This window comes from Entelurus aequoreus, linkage group LG24, assembly GCF_033978785.1.
Source record: "Entelurus aequoreus isolate RoL-2023_Sb linkage group LG24, RoL_Eaeq_v1.1, whole genome shotgun sequence".
In the NCBI taxonomy this organism is placed as follows: domain Eukaryota; kingdom Metazoa; phylum Chordata; class Actinopteri; order Syngnathiformes; family Syngnathidae; genus Entelurus; species Entelurus aequoreus.
Window position 1 is genome coordinate 34544243 of NC_084754.1, and position 22893 is coordinate 34567135.

The 22893-nt window shown below is 40.5% G+C and overlaps 1 protein-coding gene across 2 annotated transcripts; it reads right to left on the reverse strand.

The window, feature by feature from the left end:
• Nucleotides 1-2412: 2412 nt before the first annotated feature.
• Nucleotides 2413-22886, reverse strand: saal1 (serum amyloid A-like 1). Of its 2 annotated transcripts, none has more exons than XM_062036151.1 (13): nt 22730-22886; nt 22202-22383; nt 21950-22051; nt 13692-13775; nt 13516-13595; nt 13392-13451; nt 13194-13309; nt 11894-12059; nt 10912-10994; nt 10611-10796; nt 9546-9703; nt 9357-9449; nt 2413-2738 (listed from the first exon to the last, which is right to left on the reverse strand). In XM_062036151.1, the coding sequence occupies exons 1-13, from the start codon at nt 22731-22733 to the stop codon at nt 2661-2663; spliced, it is 1392 nt and encodes a 463-aa protein (XP_061892135.1). In that variant the 5' UTR covers nt 22734-22886; the 3' UTR covers nt 2413-2660. The 2 variants fall into 2 exon arrangements, with proteins under 2 accessions (XP_061892135.1, XP_061892134.1); XM_062036150.1 differs by having other exon boundaries at nt 10912-11012.
• Between the last annotated feature and the right edge of the window lie 7 nt (nt 22887-22893).

Sequence of the window (22893 nt, forward strand, 5' to 3'; positions counted from 1 at the left end):
ATTGACAGGCGGATCGGTGCGGCGTCTTCAGTAATGCGGACGCTGTATCGATCCGTTGTGGTGAAGAAGGAGCTGAGCCGGAAGGCAAAGCTCTCTATTTACCGATCGATCTACGTTCCCACCCTCACCTATGGTCATGAGCTTTGGGTCATGACCGAAAGGACAAGATCACGAGTACAAGCGGCCGAAATGAGTTTCCTCCGCCGGGTGGCGGGGCTCTCCCTTAGAGATAGGGGGAGAAGCTCTGTCATCCGGGAGGAGCTCAAAGTAAAGCCGCTGCTCCTCCACATCGAGAGGAGCCAGATGAGGTGGTTCGGGCATCTGGTCATGATGCCACACAAACGCCTCCCTAGGGAGGTGTTTCGGGCACGTCCGACTGGTAGGACGCCACGGGGAAGACCCAGGACACGTTGGGAAGACTATGTCTCCCGGCTGGCCTGGGAACGCCTCGGGATCCCCCGGGAAGAGCCGGACGAAGTGGCTGGGGAGAGGGAAGTCTGGGCTTCCCTGCTTAAGCTGCTGCCCCCGCGACCCGACCTCGGATAAGCGGAAGAAGATGGATGGATGGATGGAAATTCATACAACATCACTAATGTTGATCAGTAGCATGTCAGTAGAAAAGCCAATTAATATTAGCATCCAGCTAGCACATTTTTTTAGAAGTGGAGCTTCACTTAACTTACATTTGAGTGTTTTTTGAGTCAATTTCTTTGTTGTCATTGAAATCATTACCTAGAGGTAGTTTGGCTGAGTCCGCTTTCAGTGCTGCTGGATTGATCGTCAAGTGCTGAAGTGGGCCGGCAACCGGACGTGATGTCATGCGCAAACCTGGTGCCGTAATATGGCACCGTTGGATTTTAGGCGAATCGGTGCTCGGTAGGACTGCCGGGATTCGGTCTGTGCCATCCCTATTGGTCATTGAATTAAACGGTTGGTTTACTTGAATTTTATTTTGACACAAAAAATTCTATTTAAAAATAAAGCTTTCTTCTTTTTTCGATATGTCCGCCGCAGGAACTTACTTACTTTACCATTTACCCGGGTAAATAAAGTTCCCCCTGTATTTTCACCAAAAACTACCTAGGTAGATTTAGTTCTTCAGGAACTTTTTTTTGTTCCTGCCAGTAAGGTAGGACTTTTGGAAGGTTCCCGGAACATTATCGGCGGCGGGCTGTGCTGTCAAACGCTGATTGGTTGAACACATTTGGGGGTGTTCCTAAAACTTATTTTTCAAACACAAGAGCCACCATTACAGAGTACGGTAAACGACTTATTTATTTCTTATTTCTTGTATATTTCTATTAAAACAAACTTGACAATGGAGAGAAAGAAGAACAAAGGAACTTTGGACTTGCAGGAAGTTTTATGGGGCATCTTTATGCTAAAGAACAGTGGAACTATTTTGCAGTGTTTTTACTAAGCCATAGTCTTTAAACTACCGGTACATGCAATTTATTGTTGTTTATTATGTTTAAAAACTTAATTTTGATACGCAAAGCTACGAGAAATGGACAGACTCTTTTAAACGTATTTACAGTGGACCATGAAGCCGGATTCGAAGAAACGACCTCAGCTGCTTACTACTCTGAGACTTTGTTGGATAAATGTGAAAGTACACGAATGGAACGAAGGTAAATAACATCATTTACTTTGTTACATGTTGTAAAAGTAGTCAGATACACTATTTGTGTAGTTATTAGCTTCAACCCGAGTGAACATAATGCAAATGCTAACAAGCTGACTCTAAAGCCGATGTGTTCGTGTTGTCGGCATGAGATAAACACTGATATTTATTCTTTATATATTGTTATTTACAGCTGGAATTGACCAAAAGGAGTCGCCTGACCCTCACGAATTCATAATTTACTGAGAACAACTTTCTAACCATTGGACACTGTGAACAAAAGCCTAACAACTCGGTAAACTATTTTTTAAATCATATCGTTTTATGTTATTGCTTTGTATTTCATTTACTTACTTTTTAGTAATAAAAACTCTGACCTAACATTGTCTGCTTATTTACATGGTATTAGTGTAGAATATACTAAACCACTCCTCCATACGTCATCAGCCTGATTTGTATAAACTACCCTGAACTAATAAATGCGGTGGAAACTCAAACCACACACTTCTACAGGAACCTAGAATTCCTGAACTTTTGGTGGAAAAGGGCCTATTGACCAAAACATATACTGACCCAATTGCATGCAGTACATGTATTTTTTTTTCTGTCAAAATGGAAAGAACGAACAAATTTAGGAAGAAAATATAAAGTGATGTGGCGGACCAGAGGTGGTTGCGTTTTTCACCTGTGCAATAGACTGTGCAGATGCACCTTATATTGCCGGGTGAATGTCTTATTAACTACAGTGTCTATTTTTGAACATATTACAAAAGACTTAAAGGCATGAATTCATGAAAATAAAATTTTCTTTAATTACTTTAAAAAAGAAATAGTACAAAATACCAAAATAACCTACATAAAACATTGGAGACTAAAAGGAAAAATTAAAGTCATTTTGCCGAAAATGACACAGACGCGGATGAATTAATGGGTTTCTACAATGGAAAGCCAAATATTAGGCCAGGGCCCAAGAAGCTTCTAGAAACAGCAGACGTGACCCTCCGAGGGAGAGCGGAAAACTGACCTGCAGCAGCCGTCAGACAGGAAAATGTTTCTTCAGCTTGTCAGCCAGTTGAGGGCTGCTTGCTGACAACATGAGCAGCAGGTGATCAAACTACACGAGAGGAAAGAGGTGTGGAAATATTTTAGTTTATTTTCCACATGACCTTTCTGTATGTAGCAGTCAGTGGACATCCTCACCTGGAAAATTGTCAAATATTTTGGTGTCTCAGTTATCAAAATTATTACTTATCAAATTATCAAGAATATATTTGTAGAGTATTCAGATTTAATGCTACTGCTGGTCTTACTACTACAAGTACAGTGGTTGCTCAACTTAAGAGCAGTCTGTCGGCTAATTGTTATGCTTTAAGTTGCAAGAAAAAAATTGAGTTCCAAGCATACTTGCCATTGGTTGGTGTAGCAAATGTCAAAGTAAACCCTGTAACAAGAGCCGCTCAAAACATCCGTTCTTACGCGCTAGCAATAACTTGTAGCTAGAGATTGACATGTTTTACAACCATTGGAACGAAAAAAGTGAGTGTGAAGGACAGTCCTGAGAAGATGAAGTGGATGAAATTCACTGAATTAAAGATAGAAATGATCAAAAACATGACTAAGTGTGTCGACTTGACGAAGTGTAGCACTGCTAGTCCGCACCATACTGACGCAGAATGAGTCTAACACCAGCCAAGAATGTAAAAACATATAAAAAGCAAAAACATATTCATGAAAATATGGAGAAGCTTCTGATGGTGTGTTTGACGGAAATGCAGTTGGAAGGAGATACCATAAAAGTCCACTCTCCAAGATAAATACTGTACATCATTATTACAATAGATCATAAAACTACTGTAGTTGTCTGTACTACATTCTATAGTATTGTTTTCTATGCAATATTTAAACAGTTTAGTTTTTTTAAAAGGCCTGTTAAAAGTTAAAATTGTGCTATTTTGGAGCCAATCACAGATTATTTTAATTTAAATTAATTTCAATGGGTGACAATTATTTGACATACAAGTGTAAAAAGAACCAATTAAGCTCAAAAGTTCAGGTACTACTGTAGTACTAGTTACTGATCGCGCTCACTGAGGAATTCTTGATCACTCTTAAAATTCCTGCTATAGTTCTTCACCATTATTTTTTGAAAAAGAAAAAAAATATTGCCTATGTATACAAAAAACAGTTATACTAACAAAAAAAAGAGTTTGACGAACCTATGCTGAAACACAAAACCAACCAACAGCCGTTTAAGGGTCATACATTCATCATTTTCAAGGTTTGTTCTTACCAAACATACCGGTAAAGTGGTGCCTCTACTTAAGAGCACATTGTTTTCCACAACTGAGCTCATAACTCAAAACATTCGAACAACATGTTATGTGGACGGCACATTTCGGATCGAATGACGTTTATAGTAAAAGTGGACTTTATTGTGTTACGTTGCTGGAGTTGTAGCCGACTGTGCATGACCAAAGATCGTATATTGTGAGAGGATGATCCACCGCATGGTGATGTACAGTACAGGACACTATGTCTTACATACAGTAAAGTACATTTACAGTCAGTAATATCATTTTCTTTGTGTCACTTAAAATACCAAGGACATGACCTCAATGTCCTCAAAGGTTGTTACGGCAAAGCATGTAACCTGCCTTTTAAACAGAAAACTTTTAGATAAGAAATAATGTTTGAAATACATTACAAGAGGGCTTCCAGTTGAGCATGGTCAGTGCAAGGCGTGCTTAGTGGGGGCTTTTTATATTTTATTGGCACTTTTACTAGTTCCAGCCGTCAATCCTGTTGTGTGTAGCTTCTTTTTTGTGGATTGCGCCTGCGAATTACGCAATGTCTGGCTAAGGGAAATCCGACAAGCCAGGCCTTATTCATCTTATTCAAACATATGCCTTAGTGCACTTTATTTACTAACTAGATGTACAACAGGAGCGATCGTTGTTTTTAGTGGGGTGGGGATGTTGCGCGCACCCACTTTAGAAGGATGCGTCTGCAAGAGCTTTGGGGTGTGGAGTTGGGGGCCACTGTTTAGTTTTTTTTGTTTGTATTTTGTCAAACTTATTTTTTTAGTTTTACCACAGACTTGCATTCTTGTATCCAGTATATTGGATGTTTGCATCGTTTTGCTCTGACCCAGCCTGAACTTAAAAGTGACGTCCGGCAGCTGTGGCATTGGGTTTACCAGTTTTCATTGCAAAGGGCTTAATAATCCTATAAAACAAAGTAAGATATTACATTATCCCTGTCACCTGGGCGCCCAGGTAATCTCTTGCAGGAGACTCATCTTAAACCTTCCAGTCACTTGAGGCTGAGGAGAGGATGGATAGGACAAACTTACCACTCTTCATTTTCGGGCAAATCGAGGGGAGTTGCTGTTTTGCTACATAATTATGTTCCTTTTGTACACACATTTCTGATACTAATAGGAGGTATGTTATCGTCACTGGCCAGATTTTCAAGACCCCAGTAGCCGTCGTAAATGTTTACGCCACCAACTACGGCAATGACACCTTTTTCAAATGCCTTTTTCTGAAGCTCCCTGACTTGTCAATGTGCTATTTAATTCAAGAAGGAGACTTTAGCTGTTGGCTCGATCCCCAGCTCGATCGCCATACCCACCATCAAGGTCCGCTAAAGTAATTCAGCCTTTTTTAGAAGCCAATATTCTTTCTTCTCTAACGTTTATCACACTTTCACCTGCTTTGACTACTTTCTAGTTGATAATACATTACTTTCATCTATATCTAATATTTATATGATATGATGATTTATATGATATTATTTGATGTAATTGTTATCTTTGATCATGCTCCAATTTCAATGGATCTATTCTTTAAAAATCTGACAACCACACGTGCGCCATGACGTCTAAATATACATTACATTTAAATGAGGACTTTGAGGATTTTGTTTTGCGATTTTTTTGTTCTCTTGTATTTTGGGATGCGCTGAAGGCAGACATTAGGAGGGAGATAAAAGTTATGAGAAAAAACTAAATTTAATAGTTTGACAACACATATCTCTGTCAGATAACTTGTACTTCACCTCTCAAAACCCGGACGCTTTCAAGAAAAGGCTCTCTCTACAGGCAGAACTTGATGTTCTTGCAACAGACCGCGCTACTGTACAAATACTTCGTCCAAGATCCCAGTTTTATGAACATGGGGATAAAGCTGGTAAACTATTAGCTCATCAATTACGCAGCATCCCAATTATATTTAACAGATTCAATCTGTTTCAGGTATAAGTACAGATGATCTTGAGATCAATAATGTATTCAGGAATTTTCTATGCGTCCCTCAACTTATCTTCTTATTGTTCTACTCCTGAGCTTGATAATTGTTTTGCCAATCCCCTCGGTTGATCAGTCTGCTGCGGTAAAGTTAGAGAGACCAATAACTGCTGCGGAATTAAATGTTGCAGTGTTATCACTACAAAACAGAAAATCCCCGGGACCAAATGGCTGTTCTCATAAACATTTCAAAAAATGTTGGCATAAGTTAGCCCCCCTACTATTAGACATGTACAATGTATCGTTTGAATCTGGCCGTCTCCCACACACGCTCACCCAAGCTTCAGTTTCTCTCCTCTTGAAAAAGGGCAAGGACCCTTTGTCGTGCACTTCGTATCGCCCTATTAGTCTGTTAAATGTGGACTTTAAATTATCATCCAAACTGTTGGCTTTACGTCTGGATACTATGTTCCCTTCTATTATTAACACGGATCAAACCAGGTTCCTTTACGTTTGGATACCATTCTCCCTTCTATTATTAATGGGGGTCATACCGGGTTCATTCGAAATAGGCACTCCTTTTCTAATCTTTGACGTCTTTTCAATATATTGTATGATGTGCCTGCTCTTAATACTGAACAGGCAGTGATATTTATGGATGCTAAAAAGCCATTAGACCGAGTGGAGTGGAACTATCTATTTTATGTGCTGGAGAAGTTATGCTTTGGCAACAGTTTTATTTCATGGATTAAGCTCTTATATTCATCTCCAGAGGCCTCGGTCAGGACAAATAATATTCAATCCGAATATTTTAGCCTTTACCATTCCACACGGCAGGGCTGCCCCCTGAGTCTATTGCTTTTTACGCCTGCCAACCCGCTTATTGTGGACATATGTAGACACTGTGCAGGTGAAAGTCTCTCTCTATGCAGATGACGACCTTTTATGTGTCTCGGACATCTCTGTTTCGGCCCCGGCTGCCTTAAGTACTCTCTCTAAGGTTTTGGACATGTGTCTTGCTACAAATTGAACTTGGGTAAAAGTGAAATATTTCCAATAAATTCTGCTTTTAAGAAATATCCTCTGCACAATTTTAATATTGCCTTGCAAAGTTTCACATACTTGGGGGTCCAGGTCACACAAAGGCTTGCAAAATTTTATGAAGCCAACTTTGTTCCACTGTTGTCCAGAATCCAGGGAGATTTTGATCGCAGGTCCTTATGTATTTATCGACAGTAGCTTGTGTCAAAGCTGTTAAATGGAATGTACTTCCAAATGTTTTCCTATTTGTTCCAGTGTATACCACTTTTTCTCCCTCAGTCCTTCTTTTGTAAATTAGATAGTCAGATTTTAGGCTACATTTGGAATAAAAAGACTCACAGGTTACGCAAACAATATTTACAAAGACCCAAATCATCAAGAGGATTAGCATTACCAAACTTTAGGTTTTACTACTGGGCCACCAACATTAGAATTCTTCAATATTGACTGCAATATGAAGCATTTGATCGCCCTCCATTATGGCTGGTTATGGAAGCTAACTCGACTAAACCAGTATCTCTTAGGACTCTGGTTCACTCTCCCATCCACTCTTCTACTTCCGCTTTTACGAAAATCCAATCTTAAAAACCCCATTCAGAATTTGGGTTCAGTTTATGTGCTATTTTGGCTTATATACTATTTCTAGTCTTTGGTAACCATGCTTTCCCTCCTTCTCTTGTCAATAGTGCCTTTTTAAGATGGTCAAATCTGGGGATCAACAACATTAAAGATTTATATATTGACAACATTTTTGCCTCTTTTCAGCAACTTTGTGATACATTGTCACTCTAGAATCAACACTTTTTTAGATATCTACAGAGCCACAGTTTTGTTTGTAATACTTTTCCCAGGTTTCCAAATTTATCGACTGACAGTTTTAGATTCTTTTTTGACACCACTTCCAAATTTAAAAGAATAACTTACACGTATTTACAATCAAATTTGGCATTTACGCCCAGAGTCTCTGAATTCAATTAGGTCACTTTGGGAGGGTGACTCAGGAGTGACCCTATCTGAGGAGAGCTGGACAGAGATTTAAGTAAAGTAAATAAGTCTTCTATTTGTGATAGACACAGTCTTATTCAATGCGAGCTAATACACCGTACTTATTATACCAAGGTCCGGCTGGCTAAGATGTATGACTGAATATTGGTATTATCTGATTGATGTCAACAATTTCCAGCTAACTTAATGCATATGTTTTGATTTTGACTATCCCTGTGCAGTTATTGGACTGAAGTTTTTAATACTTTGTCTTTGGTAATTGGCAAAAAGATTGAACCGAACCTATAAGCCAGTTGCCTAAACTTTTTCAGCAGCCGAGCTACTTATATATATATATATATATATATATATATATATATATATATATATATATATATATATATTATATATATATATATATATATATATATATTATATATATATATATATATATATATATATATATATATATATATATATATATATATATATATATATATATATATATATATATATATATATATATATATATATATACAGTATAAACACATCTATTTATTTATGAAATAAGATATAAATAAATCTGAATTTTTTTGTGAACATGTTAAAGGTGTTTAATAAAAATACTAGGATGTTTAACACATATAGATTCATTTCTTTCATAAAAACAATAACATACGTTGGTGTATTACATGATTCTGATTACTTGAATTGATTGGAACGAGACAGGATTCACAGTAGTGCTGATAACTTCCACATTTTCAAATTTACATTGTGGAGGAGAAAGAAAGTCCTCCTTTCTGTCCAATACCACAAGGAAGTGGATGTTTTTTGGCATCTTATTTGTTCAGCTTTTATACTCGTTTTCATACACTTTTCAATAAATATATTGACGGCAAAGTCCGTAGCTGGCTAGCTGGTGTGCGCTCTTTCTGAGACTCTTATATTGTTAGCGCAGGCAGGCTGGTGCAGCGCTTTTATTGTGAAGACAGGAACTGTGCGGTCGGTCCTTAAGCTTTTGACAGCAGGTACGGCCCGAGAGTCTGTTGAAATAAAACGTGTTTCTTGCCTTCCTGTTATGTTTGCTTTTTGTGTGGACAAAGAAGGACCAGCAATGTGTAACAATATATTAACTCTTTGTTGCTCAAACGGCACAACCCTATGGCAAATATTACGTCAACCGGCAGCAGGTTGGGCTTGTAACTGAAATTATGCTTGCAACGTAAAGCATAACACAAATTGTGTCAGCTCGTACCTCAAATTACTCGTAGGTACTCGTAAGTGGTGATACCACTGTATTTTAGATATGTCAGGAAAAAGATTGTGTTTTTATAATAATGCGTGGGCGAAGCATGACAGCAAAGTTTGATTCCCACAAAACCCAGTTTCACACATTGTGGTGACAAGAATTATAAAAAAGATCTTAAAGATATAAACTGTGTACGAAAGAAGTTCACTTACTGAAGTCTTATAGTTGGGAAGTAAACAGCCGAAAGCTGTTAGGCAACTCTTCTCTGTCAGGTAACCTTCCTTTACCAAAGCTGATATGGTGTCCTACAAAAACACAGAATACATTTTAGTCCTCTGCTTCACCTTTTTCACTCTAAATATTTGATTTAAGTAAGAAGTCTGTCAAAATTTCAACTTCACCTTTGAAGTCTGAGAGCACATATCAGATAGAAATTCAGTTGTGATCTCTGCTAAAGTCTGGAACTGCTTATCTTGTGCATCTTCATTACGGGAAAACTCATCTTTGTGCTCACTCTGGTAATGAATCACCCGCAAAATGGTGCCAAAAAGAGGTGAACCTTAGGTAAAAGAGAACATTATTTGCTCAAAAAAATATGACTAGGAGGGAGATTAAAACTGTCAGAAATCCAAAGAAGGTACATGGATCCTGCTTATTAGTAATATTACAGCTGAACTGAACTGACTTTTTGTTCTGTAGCTTCAACATGGGGTACATTAACATCAGCAAAGGAACAACTCACAAGAGGAGAGCAAGGAGCAGACAGAGAGGGAGCAAGGATTGGCGGTTGGAAGGGGCCGTGTGTGTGTGTGTGTGTGTGTGTGTGTGTGTGTGTGTGTGTGTGTGTGTGTGTGTGTGTGTGTGTGTGTGTGTGTGTGTGTGTGTGTGTGCTCTTGGAAGAGGCGCTGCTGAACGAGAAGCAGTCTTCTGCGCTGTGAAATAAGTAAATTTTGGCATCTTTTTCGAGAAAAGTCCTGTTTCATCACAATTAAAAACTTGCTGTGGTAACAGCCGGCTTGCTCAATCTCTTCAATACAAGCAAGCACAAAATGACTGCCGGCGGGACATAAAATTAATGAATGAAGTGTTTCTACACAGAGACATGGTTTGCACACAGAAGCATATTTGGCGCGATCGAAAATTTCCTAAACTGAAAAGTTCGCAAATAGAGGGGTTTGTAAATCAAGTTTCCACTGTATAAATAAAATTACAAAAATACAAATTTATTTACAGTAGTACTGATTTTTCTGGGGTTTTTTTTTTTTACATTCTGTCTCTCTCAGTAACAATAAAAATACCACAAATATAGTGTATTGTTCATATTTTTGCAAGGGGGGTAAACTTATTTTTTCCCTTCCATTTTATATATTAATTTTTTCATTCTTAAATATCCCCTAGAGTGCATTCGGTACTTGTATTCCTATTTGAGAACCAGTAATCTAAAAAAAAAAAAAAAGCTCACTTACATGCATCATCTTTGCTGGTCAGCTGCTTCTGGTATGTATAGAGAGCTTGCAAGACAGAAAAGGCCTGCACCAAAGTGCCTTTCTGTTCATGCACAACAATTGCAAGTTCATTTGGCTGACACAAGTCTTCACAAACAACCTCACATACAAAGTTCCATACTGCTTGACCTGGTCCATCACTGGAAGCTGCAACAAACAAACACAGAACACATCGTGATGCTTCCTTTTCCAGTACACTGATTTAAAATAGTAATGACACAGTAAAAGGTGGAAAAATGTAAGTAGTATTGATCATATTTACCAAACACCTGAATGCCTTCATTTACTGTGGTTAGGAGGTGCATGATGTGAAGGTAAACCTCCAAGCCATTCGGATTCTCTAATCTGTGAAAATATTGCAATCTTTTTTTATTCATAGACATGATCAGGGTTATTTGAAGTTAATATTAAGTGAATGTAAAGCGTTTATTGAATAAGATCCTGCGAAGGCATCAGCCCATGGGTACATTATAGCTGTATACAGGGCTGACGACAGAAGGGTGCCAAGCAGAATTTGATTTTGAGGCCATCCCCTCCATGACAATTTTTTTTTTTCCCTGACGTATCCTTTTTGTAATCTTAGTTGAATTTACTTTGATGTTTGATACATGTTTTGTACTAAAACACATTCATGGGAAATAAATTCTTCACTAATATTTATTTGTAAAAAATAACATACTACATAATTAAAACATACATTTGCATATCTTCCTGACACATATCAGACCAGAATTTAATCCCAGTATAGCTGGGCACCAACACTGAACGCTACGAGGGGACTTTGAGAATGTCCAGGGAAAATTGCCATCATATTCTTATCAGTGAAGGGGCTCGGAATATGTTTGCGGTAAAATGTTATATGAAGCGCTCTGTCCACCCCCCACGAATCACGAGGTCCTACGCACAGCTCAGGATCTCCCTACATAAAAGGGGCCACCCTGGCTGTTTAACAAATTCTTTACAAAGATAATAACTCACCGTATTAATTGACATTGTCAGAGTTTTTTATTTTATTACAAGCGGTAGAAAATGGATGAATGGATTACTAATATAATATTAATTTGATGCAAGTTACACATAAAAAAATGTATGCATCTCTGGCTGTGTCACTTAACAGTAAGCATTAATGTCAATATAAAATCGTTTTATTGTATCTCATTGTGCAGATGTATGGTTTACCTGATTACTTTTTATTACAAAACAAGCACTGGCCCCATTTCTCTGCCTTAGGGTTGGAGACCTACCTAAGCTGCTTGGCAGCTTCAAGAAGGCACAGGGCTATGTCCAGACGGCTGTCAACATCATCACCCTCTTCCTCACTTGGCTGAGCTGTGATCCAACTTTTCATCAACTCCTCATCAATGTCAAACAGCTTGTCAACAAGCTCGCCCACTTTCTCGAGCAGGTCCGCTGTTGAATAAACAAAAGAAAACGCATCAGCACTGACGTCAGCAATGTTGCAAAACGGACAAAGAGTCGCTGACAAGGACAGCATGTTGTATAAACATCTTATTATGCCACATCTGACACGGTTTGTACTTAAATGATACATTCACCAGCCACAACATTACATAACACACAACAAAAATGTGTATTACAAAGCATTAGCGAATCTAGCAAGAATTATTATTTTACTCCTGTTGATCGGGTTATCAGATTGCCTAAATACTACATTGGTTACAAAGAAATGTTGTATTGCTGTCAATGACAATTTAGTATTTGACGCAAATTGCAGTTCAACATCCCTTTTGAAATGTGACATGTTTTATCCAACTTAAAATAATGAATGGTATGTGCTGACAAGGGCTGCAACATTTAATTGATTAGAAAAAATATTCACTTTATATTGCGGTTAATCATTTAATGAGTGTAACTAATACAAATTGATCAAATCCGCACTGCATGGATTGCCCAGAACTTCAAATACGCCAACATAGTTGCCACACGGTCATTGCAAAAGAGCGCAAATGAGAGCGTGGTGTGTGGGTGACATGATCTTTGTGGTGGCAAACAGCATACATTTTAAAAATGTTTTATACATGCAGACATGTTAAAATTGCAATTAATGACATGTATTTAAAAATAATAATTCAGGTTATTGTAAGCAGAATTTTTTAAATTTTAACTATTTCCCTAAAATACACAATGAGTCTACAAAGTGTGTTTTATTCGATTACACACTTAGTCGAACAAACTATTTGATAGATTACTTGAATTTTAAAATAATTGATAGCTTCAGTCCTAGTGCTGACCTCACAATTTTGCCTATTGGTCTTATTAGAATAAACATAATATTTAATAGTTTCAGACCATGTACATTATATTTACTTCTTAATATGTTGCCTTATTTGAAGCAATCTTTATGTACAAATTGTACATACTCTATGAAACGCTGGTGAAGATTAGATAAACATGGCATGGGTGGAGGAATCTATTTGAATCATATCTCCACTTATCTTGTGCAGATGTACCAACTAACTTGTGGCGGGTGAGTATCCATCAGTTTAATGCAGCGTTTGTATAAGAGAGTAAAAGTAAAAGTACTATTTGTTGAACTGCGCATGATGAAAAGGAGGTTGTAACGCAGAGATGTCTGTTGCCGTATTCGTTGAAGCCAAAGGGAACAGACATCTTTTTGAGACACACAGGTCAGGATCAACCTGAAAATATCACGAGAGTAGATGAATAATTCGCCAAAAGGTCAGATTGTCGAAGATCCTCACATAAGATACATTGCATTACCTGCTTGCCTCCAGGAGGGTTGGTGGATCGGTATCTCCAAACAGAAGCAACAGCACAGCACTGCGGACAAACAGGGAATTGCATTAAAAAAGGATTATCTAGGCTGACATAGTTCAATATTTACCACAAGTCTTCATTCTGGCTGAGAGGCAGGCAAGTGTCAGGGAAACAAGCAATGTTCCCAAGTATTCCCACACAAATTTCCTAAAGGAAAATAAGTTAATAAATTCTGCAGAGTCTGATGAGAATTTAAAAAAACATACCACAAAATGCTTTGCAAATAGAAAATGGTGAACTTACTGTCAGACGTGGACTGCCAGATTTGGCTATCACGCCAAGAAGGATGTCTGGAGCTTTGAATTCCTGCAGGAAACCAGCAACATCCTACACACAGTTGGTAAATTAAAAACTGAATCAGTAAATTGGTACTAGTTCTTGCATACATGCAACTGACAAGAAATTACACGACAAGTGATTTCTTTAATCTTGTTTTGTTCTAATCGAAGTAATTAGGTCCGCATTCCCCTCAATAGAAAGGGTAAATATGATTGTTATTAGGGCTGAAGCGTTCGATTATTTTAGTAATCCAGGAATCTATCCATTAAATTGTTCCATTAAATAAGTAATCGGATAAAACACACTTTATAGCCTCAATGCGTATTTTGGGGAAAATAGTTAAAATAGGTGGAGAAGTTCCGGCGAGACATAGTCGGACTCACTTCGACGCACAGCAAGGGCTATGGAACCAGTTCTCTCGAGAGGGGCTGGACTCTCTTCCACTCTGGCGTTGCCGGCAGTGAGAGGCAACGGGCTGGGTTGGCAATTCTTGTTGCCCCCCGGCTCAGAGCCTGCATGTTGGAGTTCAACCCGGTGGACAAGAGGGTAGCTTCCCTCCGCCTTCGGGTGGAGGAACGGGTCCTGACTGTGGTTTGCGCTTACGCGCCAAACCGCAGCTCAGAGTACCCACCCTTTTTGGATTCACTCGAGGGAGTACTTGAGAGTGCTCCCCCGGGTGATTCCCTCGTTCTACTGGGGGACTTCAACGCTCATGTTGGCAGCGACAGTGAAACCTGGAGAGGCGTGATTGGGAAGAATGGCTGCTCGGATCTGAACCCGAGTGGTGTTTTGTTATTGGACTTTTGTGCCCGTCACAGATTGTCCATAACGAACACCATGTTCAAACATAAGGGTGTCCATATGTGCACTTGGCACCAGGACACCCTAGGCCGCAGTTCCATGATCGACTTTGTAGTTGTGTCATCAGATTTGCGGCCTCATGTTTTGGACACTCGGGTGAAGAGAGGGGCGGAGCTTTCTACCGATCACCACCTGGTGGTGAGTTGGCTGCGATGGTGGGGGAGGATGCCGGACAGACCTGGCAGGCCCAAACGCGTTGTGAGGGTTTGCTGGGAACGTCTGGCAGAGTCTCCTGTCAGAGAGAGTTTCAATTCCCACCTCCGGAAGAACTTTGAACATGTCACAAGGGAGGTGCTGGACATTGAGTCCGAATGGACCATGTTCCGCGCCTCTATTGTCGAGGCGGCTGATTGGAGCTGTGGCCGCAAGGTAGTTGGTGCCTGTCGTGGCGGTAATCCTAGAACCCGTTGGTGGACACCAGCGGTGAGGGATGCCGTCAAGCTGAAGAAGGAGTCCTATCGGGTTCTTTTGGCTCATAGGACTCCTGAGGCAGCGGACAGGTACCGACAGGCCAAGCGGTGTGCGGCTTCGGCGGTCGCAGAGGCAAAAACTCGGACATGGGAGGAGTTCGGGGAAGCCATGGAAAACGACTTCCGGACGGCTTCGAAGCGATTCTGGACCACCATCCGCCGCCTCAGGGGGGGGAAGCAGTGCACTATCAACACCGTGTATGTTGAGGATGGTGTTCTGCTGACCTCGACTGCGGATGTTGTGGATCGGTGGAGGGAATACTTCGAAGACCTCCTCAATCCCACCAACACGTCTTCCTATGAGGAAGCAGTGCCTGGGGAATCTGTGGTGTGCTCTCCTATTTCTGGGGCTGAGGTTGCTGAGGTAGTTAAAAAGCTCCTCGGTGGCAAGGCCCCGGGGGTGGATGAGATCCGCCCGGAGTTCCTTAAGGCTCTGGATGCTGTGGGGCTGTCTTGGTTGACAAGACTCTGCAGCATCGCGTGGACATCGGGGGCGGTACCTCTGGATTGGCAGACCGGGGTGGTGGTTCCTCTCTTTAAGAAGGGGAACCGGAGGGTGTGTTCTAACTATCGTGGGATCACACTCCTTAGCCTTCCCGGTAAGGTCTATTCAGGTGTGCTGGAGAGGAGGCTACGCCGGATAGTCGAACCTCGGATTCAGGAGGAACAGTGTGGTTTTCGTCCTGGTCGTGGAACTGTGGACCAGCTCTATACTCTCGGCAGGGTCCTTGAGGGTGCATGGGAGTTTGCCCAACCAGTCTACATGTGTTTTGTGGACTTGGAGAAGGCATTCGACCGTGTCCCTCGGGAAGTCCTGTGGGGAGTGCTCAGAGAGTATGGGGTATCGGACTGTCTGATTGTGGCGGTCCGCTCCCTGTTTGATCAGTGCCAGAGTTTGGTCCGCATTGCCAGCAATAAGTCGGACACGTTTCCAGTGAGGGTTGGACTCCTCCATGGCTGCCCTTTGTCACCGATTCTGTTCATAACTTTTATGGACAGAATTTCTAGGCGCAGTCAAGGCGTTGAGGGGATCTGGTTTGGTGGCTGCAGGATTAGGTCTCTGCTTTTTGCAGATGATGTGGTCCTGATGGCTTCATCTGGCCAGGATCTTCAGCTCTCACTGGATCGGTTCGCAGCTGAGTGTGAAGCGACTGGGATGAGAATCAGCACCTCCAAGTCCGAGTCCATGGTTCTCGCCCGGAAAAGGGTGGAGTGCCATCTCCGGGTTGCGGAGGAGACCCTGCCCCAAGTGGAGGAGTTCAAGTACCTCGGAGTCTCGTTCACGAGTGAGCGAAGAGTGGATCGTGAGATCGACAGGCGGATCGGTCTTCAGTAATGCGGACGCTGTATCCGATCCGTTGTGTTGAAGAAGGAGCTGAACCGGAAGGCAAAGCTCTCAATTTACCGGTCGATCTACGTTCCCATCCTCACCTATGGTCATGAGCTTTGGGTTATGACCAAAAGGACAAGATCACGGGTACAAGCGGCCGAAATGAGCTTCCTCCGCCGGGTGGCGGGGCTCTCCCTTAGAGATAGGGTGAGAAGCTCTGCCATCCGGGGGGAGCTCAAAGTAAAGCCGCTGCTCCTCCACATCGAGAGGAGCCAGATGAGGTGGTTCGGGCATCTGGTCAGGATGCCACCCGAACGCCTCCCTAGGGAGGTGTTTAGGGCACGTCCGACCGGTAGGAGGCCACGGGGAAGACCCAGGACACGTTGGGAAGACTATGTCTCCCGGCTGGCCTGGGAACGCCTCGGGATTCCCCGGGAAGAGCTGGACGAAGTGGCTGGGGAGAGGGAAGTCTGGGTTTCCCTGCTTAGGCTGCTGCCCTCGCGACCCGACCTCGGATAAGCGGAAGAAGATGGATGGATGGATGGATGGATGGATAGTTAAAATAAAAAAAAATAATGTTCTGCTTGCTGTAACCATCATATTTTTGTAATAAATGCACATCATCAACATTGTAATTGCACTTTTAACTCAGGTTGCAACAATTACGGTAATCGGATTTGGAAAAAATCTTTAATTTATAAGCTGATGCTTCAATTAATCGTTAAATGAGTAACTAATAAAAATGTATCAAATCCAGACATGCCTGCAACATTTTCATGGTGTGCAATAAGGATGTTAGTGTTTTTTGTTTTATTTAATGTTTTTTTTATCTATACATATTAGTGTGCAATATGTAGTATGTATTACATTTTTTTGTTTTTCTTTACGTTTTACCTTTGTTACTGTATATAAAAACCTGCACTGCAACAATGTAATTTCCCTATTGTGGGATAAATAAAAGTGTTTCTGAACGGCTGCTACAATAGAGCGCACATGAGAACAGTGGTGTGCGGGTGCAGTGAAAATGTTTTATATGTCTTTTAACACATGTTAAAGGGAAATTTATATTTTGATGATGTTCATTAATTAAGCAAAAAAAGAACGAAGGTTATATATTTTCCCTAAAATATGCATTACTTGATTAATCGAACAAAGATAGCTACAGCCCGTAATAATTATTTACCGCCACACAGATCACTGCAACCACACACCACTGCTCTCATGTGCACTCTATTGCACCGGCCGTACGAAAACATTGGGTTCTTGGTCTCCTCCCTGACAAGACTAAGATAAATGTAGCAATGTACAAAGACATCTTGGATGAAAACCAACGCTTGCCATTAGGGCTGGGCAATGTACCAAGTTTGTAAGATATATCGATATATTTTTAAACAAGGTATGAATTAAGAAAATATCTTAATATCGATATAATTTAGTTCACGTTAAAATGACCAAACGCCGCTTATTTGTTGTGTTCCTTGATTCTCCCCCGCTTCCCACTCCCTCTCAACACTCCATGGGCTATTAAACCAAAACTGTTCTCGACATGGAATACACATATAGGAACACACATGATTGTGGCAGACATGTGATGACTTTTGCTACAGAAAAGCATGTCTAAATGATACATTTACTTTTCATTGGTGTTTTAGAACAAGACAGTAGCTGACATTTTGTTCATTATTTCTACTGTTTATATTTTGACATTGTATAGTTGAATCGTTTTGAAACATAAACAGCGTGACTGAAAGATATTTGTTATTTCATGCTATAAATCACAAACGACTATTCAGATAAAGGAAGTTAGCTAAAAGAATAAACATTGTTTATTATCTTTATGATTGTTGCAGTTTTTTTATGTGTCAAAAGTTGCCTCCGATTATGACAAATGTGAAGGTTTTAGCCACAATCTAACCTGTCTGAATGCTGAAATTCATTTTGCGTCGGGGGGCTGAACCCCCCACCAGGACTTTGTCCTGGACCTACCGGGGCCTACGGCCCCTAAACCCTACTATGCTTTTTGAGTTTCAAAAGTTGCCAGGTATGCTTCTGGCTCAGTTGTGTAGCGGTGGTTCGGATTTAAGCCACTGGACGAAAAGCAGGAGAATGTGTTTTGTCGGGAGTGTCAGAAACTTGTGGCTACAAAAAGTTGGAGCACAAAGAACCTATTCCACCACCTTCAACAGCAACACCTAATACAGTACGAAGAGTGCATAAAACTTTGTGGCACGACAGTGGCAGTGCAATCCACGTCTCCAGCACTAAAACAATGTACACTGCAAGCTTCGGTATCACGAGTAGTGCCGAGTAGTGATGAGAAACCCAGCAAAAGGTGGGAACAGATAACCAGGGCGATCGCATATCACATTGCTGAAGATCTAGTCCCCATTTCCACCGTCAGGTTTGTTCGCCTCATCAAAGTCCTCGACCCCAGGTGCAAGTTGCATATTTCGCATGAGAAATGCTGCCAAAAATGTACGCCGAAGTGAGGAAGATCATAGCCGCACAATTAAGTCAAGTCACTTACTTGGCGCTGACCACAGACATGTGGTCTAGTAGGACAAGAGAACCGTACGTGTGTGACAGTCCATTACATCGTCGACTGGGAATTAAAAAGTGGCTGGCTGTAAATTTATTTTTTATCTGAGTTTGATACATTTTGTATTATTTGCACAGCTATGATATTTACTTTATGTAGAAAGAATATTTTTCTAGTTTATGTATACATTCTTTGTTTTTCTATTTTATTTATGTTATGTAATTCTGTACTACTTAAACAGTTCCTTTTCTGTGCTGTTAATACCCATCTTGACTAACTGGGTTAATACAAGTCCCACTGACTGTTTACAGTTGTCATTCAGTTCAATTAAGAATTTCAGTGAATTTCACTCAAAAATTCATATCTTTATATGTATATTTTCACCGGAAAATATATCGAGATATATATCGAATATCGAGTTTTAGTAAAAATATATCGAGATATACTTTTTCATCCATATTGCCCAGCCCTACTTGCCATCCAATCTGATAAAGCTTTAGAGGTGCTGCAAAGAATAAATAGGCAAAACGGCCCAAAGATAGATGAGCCAAGGCTGTAGCATCATAATCAAAAGGAATTGAGGCCGTAATTGCTGCCAAAGGTGCATCAACAAAGTATGGAGCAAAGGCTGTGAATACTTACTGTTTGTATTTTTTTAATTTTTTTTTTTAAATACAATTGCAAATTTAAAAAAATTCAAATCACATTGTCATTATAGGGTATTGTCTGTAGAATTTTGAGAACAAAAATGTATTTATTGTATTTTGGAATAAGGCTGTAACATAACAAAATGTGGAAAAAGTGAAGCGCTGTGAATACTTTCTGGATGCACTGGATCAACATGGCATTAAAGTCGGGGCTAAAGTGGAGATAAGTCTCTTTTTCATATTTAAAGAAAGCATCCCATAATTCTAGAAATGTTGTGGAACAACCATTTAAAGTAAGCCTAATCTTGTCCAATTTGAGGAAATAAAGAATATCTCTAATACAGCGGGTGTGGCAGGGAGGCACTCTTGCTTTCCAATTTAACACGAGAAGTCTTCTAGCCAATAAAGTAGTGAATGCTACAAGATTTTGGGGGGATTTGTTGAGGGAAGATGACCTTTAGAGGATTTGGTTCAATCTTTTCACCAATTACCACAGACAAAGTATTAATCATGCATGTTCAGTAAATTGAACAGGGGTGGGCAGAGCCAAAACATATGTATCCAGTTAGCTAGAGGCTGTTGACACCGATCACATGATACATATATTCCGTCATACATCTTAGCTAGTCGGACCATGGTATAATAAGTACAGATGTATTAGCTTGCATTGAATAATGCTATTTCTGGCACAAATAGAAGACTTATGAACTGTACTTAAGATCTCTCTTTATCAATCCTCAGATAGAATCACTCTAAGATCCCCCTCCCAAAGTGACTTAATTGAATTCAGAGAGAAAAAATGTGGTTATAAATACGTGTAATTGGAATCTCGGCGCTGTTGTCGGCGGTGACGCAGCGGAGGCGTAGCCTGACGCAGCGGAGGCGTAGCCTGACGCAGCGGAGGCGTAGCCTGACGCGGGCTCTTACGTGTCGGCTACAATAAAAGTGGAACTCCGGAGGCCCGGGAGCGACGAAGGGAGTCTGTATCGGTAAGGAGGGAGGAGCTCGGCGGGGCATCGGGAGGGACGGCGGCCGCCTGTTGTTGAACCGTATGTGGTGTGGTCGGCTTCGGCCCAGAGGAAACAAAGACATCATGGCGCCCTGGTGCTCCTCTAGCGGGCTTGTGGGAGGGAGGCTGCGGCTGTTTGCGGGAAGTGGAGCCCCGTGGGCCGGTTAGAAAGTAGTAGGATGCGGGGAAAGTGTGACCTGCTAGCAGTCTGCTAACTAGCTAGCTATCATGGCCAAGCTAGCATGAATAGTTTGGCGCGCTTTTCCCCCATTCTCACTTTTGTATAAGTGACTTTCCTCTTGGACTACTTTATTTTCCTCTTGGACTACTTTATTTTCCTCTTGGACTACTTTATTTTCCTCTTGGACTAATTGACTTTCCTCTTGGACTACTTGACTTTCCTCTTGGACTACTTTATTTTCCTCTTGGACTACTTTGTTTTCCTCTTGGACTACTTTATTTTCCTCTAGGACTACTTCATTTTCCTCTTGGACTACTTCATTTTCCTCTTGGACTACTTTATTTTCCTCTTGGACTACTTTATTTTCCTCTTGGACTACTTTATTTTCCTCTAGGACTACTTGACTTTCCACTTGGACTACTTGACTTTCCTCTTGGACTACTTTATTTTCCTTTTATTTTTATTTTGAACCCAGATTCCGATCTAACAAAGGTCTTAACTCATTCTCTTTCTATGCCACATCAATATGGAATGCACTCCCAACAGGTGTAAAAGAAAGGGCATCTCTATCCTCCTTCAAAACCGCACTAAAAGAACACCTCCAGGCAACTTCAACCCTAAACTAACACCCTCCCTTCCACATCCTACCTCCCCGGATTGTAAATAATCAAATGTAAATAATCAAAGTCATCAGTCCTACACTGTTCCAATGTCCATTTCTCTGATAATGCAATTGTTGATGACTGAAGTGTTGATATCAACCAAACCTAATCCCCCCCTCCACATCCCACACCCCGGATTGTAAATAATGTAAATAATTCAATGTACATACTCTGATGATTATCTTGTGTGATGAATGTATTATGATGATAGTATATATCTGTATCATGAATCAATTTAAGTGGACCCCGACTTAAACAAGTTGAAAAACTTATTGGGGTGTTACCATTTAGTGGTCAATTGTACGGAATATGTACTGCACTGTGCAATCTACTAATAAAAGTTTCAATCAATCAATCAAATCCTTTTAAGTACTTATTACATTTGTAGAATAAATTGTAAGACTACAATTCTAGTGTCCTCGCTTCATTCAGACAGTCGTTAACACAGCCCTAAATTATTATTATTATTATTGAGAGAAATACAACAACCAAAAAGGCTGATAAACAAGCATATAGCACTCACCCTATCCATGGCCATATCCCAAACTCGACACAGATCTTCTTCATCATCATCCGTCAGCTGCATCTGACCTTCTGAATCCTCCTCTGAAGGCTTTGTGACCATCTGAAGAACACACGTCATGATTCTGATATGTGATGAACAAAATAGCTTATTATTGTTGCAGGTTAACGATACGGCATTTAATGTACATTCACACTAAAGATTGCATAAACAATGTCAACACTAAAGACTTTAGCACAATAGTTTGCCGACCTGGATGAGGCGAGTCAGGGTGCTAAAAAGCCAGTGCTTGCTGTAAACTGTGTCTCCAATGGCATCTGCAGCTTCTGCCTCTGGAGGAGGTGATGGGTTGCGTTCCATTTCTGGTGAGTGACCACCTCTGTGCAGTGAGCCTGTCTTGTTAGGTTCTTCTTCAGCAGCACCAATACGACAATCTGAAATAGGAACAGGAGACATTTTTACCAATATCAAGTGCATCATTAAAACTTACTTACAACTTACAAGCACACTATATGCACTGTTGTTACACTACAGTGTTTATGTTATACTCATACTGTACAACAAAGACAATAATATTTGGAGGTACTGAATTAATGAACATTATCAAGACACACAAAATAAGTGAGCATGAACTAAATGGATAATAGATAACGGAGGACGTCAATGTTGAGATATTCAGCACATATGAGTAACTCAAAGTGAAAACCTAAGCTAGCAGTTGAGCATTAGTAGCAACCATGGACTTCAGAACATTGTTGACATATTCAATAGCAGACTTACCCATTTTTAGTGACAATAATTATAAGTAAACATTATATTCAGTAGCAAAGTCGACAGACGACTGAAGACTGCATTTCATTTAATTCCTACCACTGGCGAGTTAAACCCCATGCGCATGCGCAGTGTCTGAACTTGTCTTCTTCGTGCGTTTTCTGCGTCATCTT